Here is a 14307-nt window from a genome sequence, read left to right as displayed (position 1 = left end):
AAATACGCTATGTATACATTTATTATATATTATTCATGTATTTTAAATAATCATCAAGTGTATTTTTTATTAATAAAAATATTTGGGCAATACATTATAAATACGCTTTGTATACATTTGTCATATATTATTCATGTATTTTAAATAATCATCAAGTGTATTTTTTATTAATAAAAATATTTGGGCAATACATTATAAATACGCTTTGTATACATTTGTCATATATTATTCATGTATTTTAAATAATCAACAAATGTATTTTTTATTAATGAATATATGTGGCCAATACATTATAAATACGCTTTGTATACATTTTTTATATATTATTCATGTATTTTAAATAATTAATAAGTGTATTTTTTTATTAATAAAAAACATGTGGGCAATACATTATAAATACGCCTTGTATACATTTGTTATATATTATTATTGTATTTTAAATAATCAGTAAGTTTATTTTTTATGTATAATTAGTATATTTAAAGGTTTATGAAATATGTTTCAAATGTATTATAAGTGGTAACAAAATACATTTTTGGAAATGCTGAGATAGTATGTTAAAAGCACGTTTTAGTTCATCTTCATGGTGTCTCAAAATAGCACAGTTGAGTACACTTAGATGATCTTAAGTTTATCTTAACATATACTTAAGAATAACTTTTAGTATATTAAGTACAAAATCAGTGCCCGAAAATAGAGCACTTTAAGTACATTAGGGAAGTGCACTAAGTGTACTTAAATTGTATTTTAGCACACTTTTTTCACACTTTGTATATTCTTTTAATATATTATTGTTATACTTTAAATTAGTCATAAATATATTTATAAATGTTTAAAAGTAGGGTTCAAGTGTATTTCTAGTTGTAACTAAATATATATTTTTAAATACAGATATAGTATGTTAAAAGCACATTTTAGTTCAATTTCATGGTGTCTCAAAATAGCACAGTTGAGTACACTTAGATGGTATTAAGTTTATCTTAACATATACTTAATACTATTTTTTAGTACAATAAGTACAAAATTAGTGTGCGAAAATAGAGCACTTTTAGTACATTACTGAAAAGTGTACTAAGTATACTTAAAGTGTATTTTAGCACACTTTTTTTCACATTTTGAATATTCTTTTAATATATTACTATTATACTTTAAATTAGTCTTAAATATATTTATAAATGTTTAAAAATAGGGTTCAAGTGTATTTCTAGTTTTAACTAAATATATTTTTTAAAATATAGATATAGTATGTTAAAAGCACATTTTAGTTCAATTTCAGGGTGTCTCAAAATAGCACAGTTGAGTACACTTAGATGGTATTAAGTTTATCTTAACATATACTTAATACTATCTTTTAGTACATTAAGTACAAAATTAGTGTGCGAAAATAGAGCACTTTTAGTACATTACTGAAAAGTGTACTAAGTATACTTAAATAAAGTGCATTTTAGTGCACTTTTTTTTTTACCTGGGTGGTCAGGCCCAGGTGGACTTATTTGTGACTCAGGAGACATCGCAATGTCCCCTCTGGTACTCTCTAACTCATCCAGCTCCACTGGGGCTGGATGCCATGGTACAGACATGGCCGAGGCTGCGTCTGTATGCCTTTCCCCGATTGCTCTGCTCCCAGGAGTTCTGGAGAGAGTTCGCCGGGACGGGGTCAGTCTACTATTAGTATCCCCGTACTGGCCGGGTCGAGTATGTTTCTCGGACCTGGTGGCCCTTCTGGACGGCCCTCCGTGGAGGATCCCCATCAGGAGGGACCTTCTCTCACAGGCGGGGTGTACCATCTTTCACCCTCGCCCGGAGATGTGGAAGCCGTGGGTGTGGCCCCTGAGGGGGCACAACTCATAGCTTCTGGTCTCTCAACCGAGGTTGTTGAGACCATCCTCCAATCCAGAGCTCCCTCAATGAGGAAGATGTATGCTTATAGGTGGAGGCTCTTCACAGCTTGGTGTAGAGATCGCCAGTTAGACCCTGTTAACTGCCCGATTGGTACAGTTCTGGAGTTCTTACAGGCCCGTTTCTCCACGGGAATTTCCCACTCCACCCTGAAGGTGCTCGTGGCTGCAATTTCGGCCTACCACACCCCTCTTGGTGGCCTCTCAGTGGGCAAGAATCCCCTAGTCATACGTTTCCTCCGCGGTGTGCTGAGACTGAGGCCTCCAGTACGGGACCTGGCTGTGGTACTGGAAGCTCTGTGTAATCCTCCCTTCGAACCCATTGAAGATATCTCAGACCGCTCCCTTTCAATTAAGACCACACTGCTTTTAGCTCTTTAAAGAGAGTGGGGGACCTGCAGGCCCTTTCGGTGGCCCCTTCATGCCTAGACTTTGCGCCCGGTATGGCCAAAACCTTCCTGTACCCTAGAGCAGGGTATGTTCCCATGGTCCTAACCACTATACCTCAGCCAGTCGTGCTTCAGGCCTTCTATCCTCCTGAATCACCCTGAACATCGGAAGCTTAGTTGCATGTGCCCAGTTCGTGCACTGGATGCCTATGTCCACAGAGCTGCCCTGTGGCGTAGGACAGACCAGTTGTTGGTATGTTACGGTAAACCCAAGAGGGGTTTACCAGCCGGTAAGCAAACTTTGAGCAGATGGATCGTGGATGCCATCTGCTCCGCCTACGAGTCCTCTGGTCTCCCCGCGCCGCTGGGAGCCAAGGCTCACTCTACCCGAGCTATGGCTACTTCCAAAGCTCTTCTCTCTGGTGTCCCTCTTCAGGACATCTGTAACGCAGCGGGATGGTCCACGCCCCTTACTTTCGTTCGCTTCTATGAACTTGACCTCAGCGCCACCCCTGGCACCTCGGCTCTTCTGCCCTAATCAGTGGCAGGGACTTGGAATCCTGGAGGCATGGGCATCTCGTTCCCCAAAGCGTTGATGACGCAGCTCGAGTTCCCGGAAGGGGAACGTCTCGGGTTACGTATGTAAACCTGGTTCCCCGAGGGAACGAGATGCTGCGTCTAGTTACCAGTCTTCCGGCATCCCTGCAAGCGCTCGCTTCATGTTTCGAAGCTGACGCCGTTGCCGGCGCACATGCTTTTATGGCTTCCTGGTTAGTGACGTCATCACGTTCGTGACGTCACGCCTCTTTCTATTGGACTATGCACACGTATTCAGAGCGTGGTCCGCCAATGGCGTTCCCCAAAGCGTTGATGACGCAGTGTCTCGTTCCCTTGGGGAACCAGGGTTACATATGTAACCCGAGACGATCTTTGAGTTCAGCTCATAAGAAATGGGAGCAAAAACAAAAGTGTTGCGTTTATATAATTTTGGTCAGTGTATAAATATATAAATATACATCTCACAATACTGAGTTTATATCTCAAAATTTTACAATTTCTCTTTCAATTATAAGAAAAAAAGTCAGAACTGTGAGATATGAACTATTCAGAATTGCAAGATATTAATTGTAAAAACTGTGAGATAAAAAGTCACAGTTATGTAGTTTTATCTTATTTTATCAAATTTGATCCAAATTAGATTTTTTTTATCCCGTAGAGGAAGCAGGCTTCCTAACTTGAGCAAGATGAACGTGCAGTGAAAAATCTGCCTGTTTGTACACAAATTTTATGCTAATGATGAAATTTACAGTATGTCACGTGCACTGCATGCATGCATAAAAACCAAAGTATACTTTAGCCTTAAGTATTTATTTTGTTAAGTATTTGTATGAAACATTTCGTGAATTTTCAGTTAAAAGTCTTTCTTTAAATTTACTGAGAGTCTTCAAGGCATGTTTTTCTTTTTAAGAAGAAAGGGACTTTCATCCCAATATTGTGGAAGATAAAAGTCTGATGTTTTTTCACAGTGTGCTGAATAAAGGTCTCCTCTCTAACACCTGTTTGATTCCAAGAGCTGTGCCGAGGTTGCACAGGTGCGAGCGCAGGACATTTGCTTTCCTCAACAGGTCTTCACTAATGGCCTGGTTGCCTTTGATTATGGTTCATGTTGTAGTGGTTTCAGAAAAGCACAAAAAGATTTTGAATTAAAAGAGAGTGCATAAAAGAGTGAGAAAAACAGGCCGCCACATGCTGAGACACTGACCCAGCAGGCTGCAATGTGCGTTGCCTGAATCACGGTAACACATTAACTCTGGGCACGTTTGTGTCTGGCATCTGGCCACAGCTGCTGCCTGCTAGAGCTCTAAATGAAAGGTGTTCCCAACAGGAGTGGGATGCCAGACACATACACACGCAGGCATATAACACACCCCACCCACCTACACACACACACAGACATAAAAAAAACAGAACATTTACCAAGAGACGTTATTCATGAGCTGGAGCAGCTCACCAGTCATTACTCAGACAGGAGCTGTCTCAATAATGGCAAATAAGCTTTGCTGATTTATTTTGGACACTTAAGCACATCAAACATGGAGGCGGCAGGGAAGCCAAAGATAATGGACTTTTTGCTCGTGGAACATTTGGCTATAAATCCATTTTCATTTTCATATTACTAGCGCTGCCGTTCTCCCAGTAAAGCTTTGTATGTGGTATGCTGTATTTAGCATAATCCAGAGAACCCATCAATACCCAAGGAAGCATTACAAGAGAGAATACAAAATACGTTTTTTTTTTAAGAATTAATAGGCATGATGAACACAAACAAGATTTAAGCCTCTGCCAGAAGTTTGTGTCCTGTGAAATGAGTTAACTGTAAAATTTATCAGCCATGACTAAATAGAAAATGTAATGTTGATTAAACAAGTTCCAGATCTGGATAAGAGCAGTGACTCACAACGGACAAATAAACATTTTTGTCATGTGTAGTTGCTCATCATTTGCTCTTTTCTCCTCCTCCAAATCTGTCATTCTCTCTTTTCTTGCTCTGTTTGACTATATTGTTGAGGTCATATAAATCACAGTGTTTGTTAAATTGATTAAAAGTAATCCACTACAAATGACTAGTTACTTCTTTAAAACTGCAATTTTGATTACATTATTTTTCAAGTTACCAAACCTAAAAAAACACTATAAAATGAAACTGGTAGTTCTTTCAGTAAAGGCACAGTTCACCCAAAAATGACTGTCATTATTTACTCACCTTCATGTCATTCCAAACATGTAAGAACGTGTTCGTCTTCAGAACACAAATTAAGATTTTGATTGAATCATCTTTCTGACCCTTCATAGACAGCAAAGGTCCTACCACGTTCAAGGTCCAGAAAGGTACCAAGAACACAGACAAAATAGTCCATGTGACATCATGGTTCAACAACCCAGTCTCATAAAAATACAGTGGGTACGGAAAGTATTCAGACCCCCTTAAATGTTTCACTCTTTGTTATATTGCAGCCATTTGCTGAAATCATTTAAGTTCATTTTTTCCTCATTAATGTACACACAGCACCCCATATTGACAGAAAAAAACACAGAATTGTTGACATGTTTGCAGATTTATTAAAAAAGAAAAACTGAAATATCACATGGTCCTAAGTACCATGAATACTTTCCGTACCCACTGTACGTACCTCTGTGTACTTTTTAGCAGCACTGTTTTTACGTACCTTACTGCACGTTTTGTGGCAGTTTCGAAAAGAAATGTCCACTGAGTAGTGCTAAAACACAGGTTCAATACGTGAACGTATTTATTACGGCACATATTTATTATGTTGATATAGGTATGTATTAGTATATTTTTATTACGTTGCTTCAGGTACGTATTGTGGCGGTTCAGAGTTCATATATCCGGGGATTGTTGCAAAAAGGAATGTTGGAAATATGCCCTACACCAAACCCAACCCTAAACCTACCCGATAGTGTTAACAAATGCAAAAATTATATAAAAACACATTTGTTGACGCCATTTGAATCTTCTTTGTGTGTGGATTTGAACTCTTTTGTCGAACCGTAGATTCGAACCGGAGATTTTCACCTCTCAAATACATCACTGTACTATGTGAGCTACCAAACAAACCTACCATTTATGAAAACCCATAAATATGAAGCTAAATATATCATGCTAACATATAACAGCATCAGTTTTCAAATCTCCAAGCATATTAAAATTGTTTTATAGTCATAATATGATATTCTTTAGCTATAGATAACTGTGCATAAATTACGCTTTATTAAACTCTGTAAATCATACTTTGTGTGAAAAGGAATAAAAGGTGTCTGAGTTTTACTGCCTCTGTTCATTTCTTCTTTTTTTTTTTTTTTGGAAACTGCAGTGACATGTACGTATTGGTATATATTTCGCGTCTTGTGAAAAAGTGCCTCCAGGTACGTTTTTGTCATGAGACCAGGTTGGTAATTTTATGAAGCTACAACAATACTTTCTGTGTGGGAAAAACAAATACTCTTTTAATAAACAATTTTTTCTCCTCTGCATCACCCTAGCGCCATTTTGGACTGACCACGATGTAGAAAGCTCTCGGATCTTAGCAAAAATATCTTAATTTGTGTTCCGAAGACGAACAAAGGTCTTACAGGTTTGGAACAACATGAGGGTGAGTAATTAATGATAGAATTTAAATTTTTGGGTAAACTATCCCTTGGAATTCTACTTTTATTTGTATACACTCACAATATACATTTAACAACAAAACATTGTGTTTCTGTAAAACAAAGAAAACAAATAAAGTGCACTTTCTGCCATCTCAGTCTCTTCTTTCTGAATCAATATCAAGAACCAAAACTCAGTAAATACTTGACAGACAGACATGAGAAATATATCTAAAGAAAGTGTCTATTTTTAAATAAAATAAGTCAAAATTGAAACAAATATTCTCTGATAAAGTAATACACATTAAAACCAATGCAAGGTTCAGTCTTTCCAATGATATTTTACAAGTGATTCGTACATATTAATTCATACAAATTCATACAGCCTTGACCATCGAATGATTTTTTACTATTTGTCTAGACCCCAGTAACAGGTAGGTTTAGGGGCAGGGTTAGGGGTAGGTCATTCAAACAATTTATATGAATTAGCCAACTTGTATTCATTCGATAATCATTCACGAGATCCATGCGAACATGTAAATGTCCTCATCACCTTTGTAAACAAAGCAGCAAGATTCATTAAGTTCATCCCGGCTAATTTTTGTTTCTGGAAGAAGACGCGCTGTTTGGAAATAACCTTGTATTTACCTCAGAAGAAGAACGTGATGTGACGCACAACTTGATCCAGCGGAGAAAATCATTCAGGTAAGTAATTTATTCTTACTTACATTAGTGTTATTGTGACATACATGTGTATGCATTTAGCTACTATTTGTACTTTTCTAAAACTATAATTCCAGCCTGAAATATGTGAAATCGAGTACAACGTTTTGAAATACACTACCAGTCAAAAGTTTTTAAGATTTGAACAGTAAGAATGTTTTCTAGAAGTCTCTTCTCCTCCCCAAGCCTGCATTTATTTGATCCAAAGTACAGCAAAAATGTAAATGTAGAAATATTTTTACTATTTAAAATAATTGTTTTCTATTTGAATATATTTTAAAATAAAATGTATTCCTGTGATTGAAAGCTACATTTGTAGCATCATTACTTCAGGTCTAATATTCTATTTTGCTGCTCAAAAAACATATTTAATATTATGATGTTAAAAACAGCTGAGCAGAATTTTTTTCAGGTTTCTTTGATGAATAGAAAGGTTTTAGAAAGAAAATCATTTATCTGAAATTTAATTCTTTTGTAACATTATACATGTCTTTATCATCACTTTTAAACAATTTAAAGCATCCTTGCTAAATAAAAGTATTATAGAATAATTACCCCCCCCCCCCCCCCCAAAAAAAAAAAAAAAAAAACTAAATAAAATAAATAAATAAATGCATATAACATAAATAATTATACTGACAACAAGCTTTTGGATGGTTTAGAATAATGTTCAAGGCCTCTTGGTGTATAATGTTACAAAAGCTTTTTAATTTCAGATAAATGATGATCTTTGGATCTTTCTATTCATCAAAGAAACCTGAAAAGAATATACTCAGCTGTTTTCAACATAATAATACTAATATATGTTTTTGAATGTTTCAAAAATGTTTCTTGAACAGCAAATCAGCATATTAGAATGGTTTCTAAAAATATCATGTGACACTGAAGACTGGAGTACTGATGCTGAAAATTTAGCTTTGATCACAAGAATAAATTACATTTTAAAATATGTGACCATGGACCACAAAACCAGTCATAATGCTCTGATACAGAAATATAATGTAATATAATTTAATTATATATAATGCAATATAATGCTCATAACAGAAATAGTTTGAAGAAAAGCCACTGTAGAATGAAATGTTGTGTCTTCAAGTAACACACCGTAGTGGTGTTTCATTTTCTGAATGAATCAGTGTTTTGAACAAACCGGCTGAGTGTTGATTCCAATCACTTGCACATAAAGACAGTCATTTGTCTCCATTTGCTCTCTTGTGAGCGAAGAGAGGCAGCAGATTGTGAATATAGTCATGACCAAAACAGTTGCAGTACCTTTAGATGTGATTATATTCTGCAATACAGATGTGGCTTATATCTTTTATAAAAATATTAAGCACTTATTATTCCACAGCAAATTCATTAATAATTGTGATGTAGGCATGATGGTTCTACTGAGTATGTTAGGCACATTTGCCTAATGTAAATTTATCTGGCTCAAGGAGAAAGACTTCTGAAAGTTCTTGTTTGAGGACATCGACAATCACTTTTGTGAAGTGATCAAGTACCTTTGAAGTTCGGAAGGAATGAATAATGCAATAAAGGTATTTCAAGGCAATCATTCACAAGGAGCTGTCAGGACCTTTTGATGTGACATCTTTCCATATTAAACTTCAGTATTCTGAGTACTAGGTCGGCTCAGCGTACACTCATGCTCCTGTTAGAGTGTTCAAACAGCTCAAAAGGATGATAGCGGCTTGGCTCTACATGACACAGAGGCTGTTTTTTCAATAACAGCAACAACAGCTGGCTACTGATCAGTCATTTTTAACAAGAGTAACACTGTTTTGTGGTGGCTAAAGGAAAAAAAATAGCTTGTTTATACTAATCACAAAAATAGAAGGTGTTAATGAACATTATGGCACCCTTGCAGAATCCCAAACAAGCAAAGTCAAAGTATAAAAATGTAAACTAACTTTTTGTCTGTTTTACTAACTAGAGAATACTATTTTAGTTAGTGTTGTGTGTTGTGGTTTGACCACCATGTAATCTAAAAAACAATAATAAAAAAAAAAACAATGTGTGAATCTGTTTTGGACACAAAATATAAAAAATAGCATATTCATAAATGTTTTTTTTTTTTGGTATTTTGTCATTATTAATGTGATTTGATTTGCATGTAATGCTCTATTTTGCACTGTAGAAACAAATCACTCTTTGCACGTCAATGTGGTTTTTTTTTTGATAGAAGGATGACCTCAAGCTTTTCAAATTCAATTACACCATAAAACATCCATCAAAGGGCAGTAAGGCAAAAGAGAAAAACTAAAAGCTGATGCAACGCCAGGTCCTTGAATGTACCTTTTTTATTAAATTACTGTTATTCCTACTAGAAGTGCGGAGCAGCTGTGCACAGGCTACTGTACTGACTTCTGAATGTTGAATATTATCATGAAAGCACTGACCACTCTTCAGGAAAATATGTGACCCTGGACCACAAAACCAGTCATAGGAGTCGATTTTTTGGGTAACACTTTACAATAAGGTTCATTAATTAAACATTAGTTAATGTACTAACTAACATGAACTAACTATGAGCAATACATTTGTTACTGTATTTACTAATCTTCATTAACGTTAGTTAACGAAAATACAGTTCATTGTTTGTTCATAGTTCACACTGCATTAACTAATGTTAACAAGATTTTAATAATGTATTAGTAAATGTTGAAATTAACATTAACAAAGATTAATAAATGCTGTATAAGTGCAGTTCATTATTAATTCATGTTAACTAATGTTTTCAACTAATGTTAACTAATGAACCGTATTGTAAAGTGTTACCATTTTTTGAAATTGAGAAAATTTTACAACATCTGAAAGCTGAACAAAAAAGCTTTCCATTGATGTATGGCATGTTAGGATAGGACAATATTTTAAATGATGAAATACAACTATTTGAAAATCTGGAATCTGAGGCTGCAAAAAAAAAAAAAAAAGAAGAAGAAAAATGTAAATACTGAGGAAATTGCCTTTGAAGTTGTCCAAATGAAGTTCTTAGCAATGCATATTACTAATCAAAAATTAAGTTTGATATATTTTATGGTAGGAAATTCACAAAATATCTTCATGGAACATGATCTTTACTTAATATCCTAATGATTTTTGGCATGAAAGAAAAATTGATCATTTTGACCCATACAATGTATTGTTGGCTATTGCTACAAATATACCTCTGCTACTTGGGGCCCAGGGTCACTTATGTAGTTGTACTCAGAATTCCCAACCAGTCAATCATCAAGTATTTTTAAAATATTTTTCATAGAGATTACTGGGAAGAATCTCCATTTGTGTGTAGCAATGGGATTTATTATATTTATTATGGGTACAGAAGTCATTGTAACATTCAAATTTCAATGTCTGAAAACCATGATTTTAAAATTTCCAGTTTTTTGGCTTTTAGTATGAATGTTTACAAGATATAAGCATTTAAAACTTACAGTCTCTCACTTCCACCAATATGGATCAACGATTTTGCCCAATCAAATGCTCACTAGAGTCCGTAGCGCCCCGCCCCTACACTATAAATAGACGTTGAAGCTGCGGCTGAAATCAGTCACTTGTTCACAGAATTAGTATTTTCTGTTTGGTAAATAGCATGTAGTGCACTTTATTTTTAAGAACGTATAGACCTTTTCCTGAGTAAACGATAAGCGCCGCCATTACGGATTCTAGCGTCAGATTGGATGCTCTTCTGTTCCGGTCTCCATAGGAACCCATTCAAATAGCACCCATCTGTGTTTTTAATGTAGCTAACGTCGGCAGCTTTGTATCATTTATACACTCATTAAACTTTGCGGAGTTAGGCACTGACAAATGACGGACATTGCGACATTGCAACCATAGACTGTAAAAAATATGGACAACGCGTCTCCGCTTCTTTCCACTATAGAAAAGCCGCTACCATCTTGGGGGAAGTTACGTCATTTGGAGCCAGAGCATGCGCAGTAGAGGTTCGTTTGGAGCCAGAACATGCGCAGTAGTGTCGTGAGGCGGAGCCGCGGTGTTAAAGTCCCGCCCAAACTCCCGCAGACCCAATCGCACGATCACAATCATGACACCACACCCCGTTTTTATAGCATCAAATAACTACTTAAAAGCAAACTTCTTAGAAAAACGAACACCTGAGCATGAATCAGCATTATAAGAACTACCTCACACGATGGAAATCACCTTTGGAAAAAAATTATTTGCCGTGTAATTCGATTATTTAGTTTGGCTCACGTCCCATTAGATTACATGGAGAGGGCGGGGTTTATGACCTATACTGCAGCCAGCCACCGGGGGGCGATCGAAAACTTTTGGCTTCACTTTTCAGGACACCTACGGCACGCCTGATTGCAACGTGATGGCGCTATAGAGCCATGTGCTTTATAAAAACATTTTAATAGGTTTAACATTAGATTAACAGCTCAAAATATACGCTACTTTGACTAGAAACACTGGAGACCGGAAATGCAAAGCATTCTTCAGGTTAAGAGTCAGGTGTGACTTCCGCATTCAGGAAAAAATGTCTATAGTGAATAGGGGAAGATTCAGACAGTGTAAATTTGCTTTCTACTGGGGCAAAAGAACATAATCTTCTCCAGTCCAGAGAAACGATAGCATGGAACGGATCATATGTGCCAGTCGGTGCAGATCATAAAACTTATCGGACCCATTTGAATTCTGCACAGAATGCTATATTTTATAGCGATATGGATAAGATTGTGGCTGTCATAAGCTGTCAAATGCATTTTCATTAAACTCAACGGGTCTGGCCCAAGCTGTGATATAAACAAAACGCTACTGGCCATTTAAAAAAGGCAACGGGACTGCTTGCTATGTCTGGCCCTGTCTTTCTGTTTCAGTTAAAATGACGTTAACACATTTAGCTCCTATAATGCAAATTTTACCAAAGGGAATTCCTCCAAAATTGTGTATTTTACACAAAATACGGAACGCAATTTCTACCAGGGGATCCCCTTCAAAGTTAATCGCCAACTAGATTGCGGGGATTTTTCAGTGACTTTAAAAAACCAAAACTCAGCCTCACGGATTTTATCATTCTCAGAGTTCTCCATCGCATTCAGTCGCTTCACAGAAATAATCTGCTCAGCTTTCCCCCTCAGGCGGCGCGAGCTGAACGATTATTTGGCGCTGATAGCCGAACTCGCGCTGTCATATGGGGGAGGGCACTTCTACACATATCACAAACTCTTCTCTGCAAAATGCGCCATAAGGGTTTCCCAGTGGAACCAATCGGCTGTAGGAACGTTTCATGCGCGGTATGCAGGTCAGCAGCTCATTCCACCACCTCATGCCCGCAAGTTAACCCTTCCATTCCTCCTTGTCCAGTCTCAAGCCCCGTTAAATCTGCCAGTTACGTGCCAAGACTCGCACCAGCCTACACAAATCAGGACTCCAGAAGGGAGGCTCCTTCTTCCTCCAACAGCAGGCAGTCCTGCAAGCACTTCAACGCCGGCAGATGCGCCAGACAGCGCTGCCGTTACCTGCACATCTGCAGCTTCTGTGGCGGTGCGCACGCCTGTCACGTTTGCCCTGTTAAAAAATCTGTAAATAAAAAATTTATTTACATTTTCGACCTCCCATCACCAATCCAACCATACCAAACAATTTTCGCATACCTCCAACTCAGAAGCTCACAGGCCAAATCTCCTTCTGAACCCCTTTTTCTAGACGATTCCGACAAACCCGTCAGCCGTTTTTGGTTTCAGAAACAACTTAAATCCGTTCTCCGACAATCAGGCATCCCAGCAGAAAACTTCTCCAGCCACTCTTTTCGTATCAGGGCAGCAACCTCGGCAGCCCAGAAAGGCCTCTCACAGCAACAAATACAAAATCTCGGGCGATGGTCTTCAGCAGCCTTTAAAAGCTACATCAGGACTAACCGGTCCAACATCAAAAAAGCCCACCAAGCCCTAGTATCATAGAAGAAAAAAAAAAAAAAAAAGAATTGGCGAGTAAGTTACTCAAAGCCAATGGTGAGTAAGTTACTCCAAAGCACAAATGGTAAGTTACTCAAAGCCAATGGTGAGTAAGTCACTCCAAAGCACAAATGGCGAGTAAGTTACTCAAAGCCAATGGTGAGTAAGTTACTCCAAAGCACAAATGGCGAGTAAGTTACTCAAAGCCAATGGTGAGTAAGTCACTCCAAAGCACAAATGGTGTGTAAGTTACTCCAAAGTCAATAGTGAGTAAGTTACTTCAAAGCACAATGGGGAGTAAGTTACTCCAAGCACAAATGGGGAGTAAGTTACTCCAAGCACAAATGGCGAGTAAGTTACTCCAAAGCTCAATGGCGAGTAAGTTACTCCAAAGCACAAATGGCGAGTAAGTTACTCCCAGCTCAAACGGCGAGTAAGTTACTCCAAGCTCAATGACGAGTAAGTTACTCCAAAACACAAACGGCGAGTAAGTGACTCCAAAGCTCAATGGTGAGTAAGTTACTCCAAAGCCAACGGCGAGTAAGTTACTCCAAAGCACAACGGCGAGTAAGTTACTCCAAGCTCAATGGCGAGTAAGTTACTCCAAAGCTCAACGGCGAGTAAAGTTACTCCAAAGCCAACGGCGAGTAAGTTACTCCAAAGCCAACGGCGAGTAAATTACTCCAAAGCTCCAGCTCCAGCCCCGCCAAATTTCCGTCACGCTTTTTGGGGGGTTAGCATATTGGTCGGGCAGCTGTCCTTGGCTTTATTGTTTTTTGGGGGTATTCTGAGTTCGGGCGAAAATTCCGAGCTCGGAGCCCTTCCATCGGACAGCTCGCCAAATACGCATAACCCATTCTCAGTTTATTATATGTAAGTGTGAACTTGTGAAATGATGTTTTATTAACAAAGTTTGGAAGGAGCACGTTCAGATAATTAACGGTGAACATGAGGAGCGCAATCAGTAATCAACCTAATTAACAGACGTTTATTTATACCGCAGCCTCACCTCTGTTCCTTGACAGATTTTTAGCATCCCTCTGCCACCCCTTCTCCACACTTACAACTATTTTCTGTCCAAACGGGGGGGTATTCTGAGTTCGGGCCAAAATTCCGAGCTCGGAGCCCTTCCATCGGACACCTCGCCAAATACGCACAACCCATTCTCAGTTTATTATATGTAAGTGTGAACTCGTGAAATACCAT

General features: G+C 37.8%; 1 protein-coding gene across 1 annotated transcript in view; it reads left to right on the top strand.

The window, feature by feature from the left end:
* LOC141344548 (uncharacterized) overlaps positions 1-2825 on the top strand; it is a 73798-nt gene extending 70973 nt beyond the window's left edge. The window contains exons 42-44 of the mRNA XM_073849427.1: positions 1628-1821; positions 2256-2373; positions 2507-2825. Coding sequence (XP_073705528.1) covers positions 1628-1821; positions 2256-2373; positions 2507-2825 — 631 coding nt within the window. The remainder of the gene's footprint in view (positions 1-1627; positions 1822-2255; positions 2374-2506) is intronic.
* Positions 2826-14307: the final 11482 nt, after the last annotated feature.

Source organism: Garra rufa, chromosome 10 (assembly GCF_049309525.1).
Source record: "Garra rufa chromosome 10, GarRuf1.0, whole genome shotgun sequence".
Classification (NCBI taxonomy): Eukaryota; Metazoa; Chordata; class Actinopteri; order Cypriniformes; family Cyprinidae; genus Garra; species Garra rufa.
This window is presented reverse-complemented; position numbering and strand designations above follow the sequence as displayed.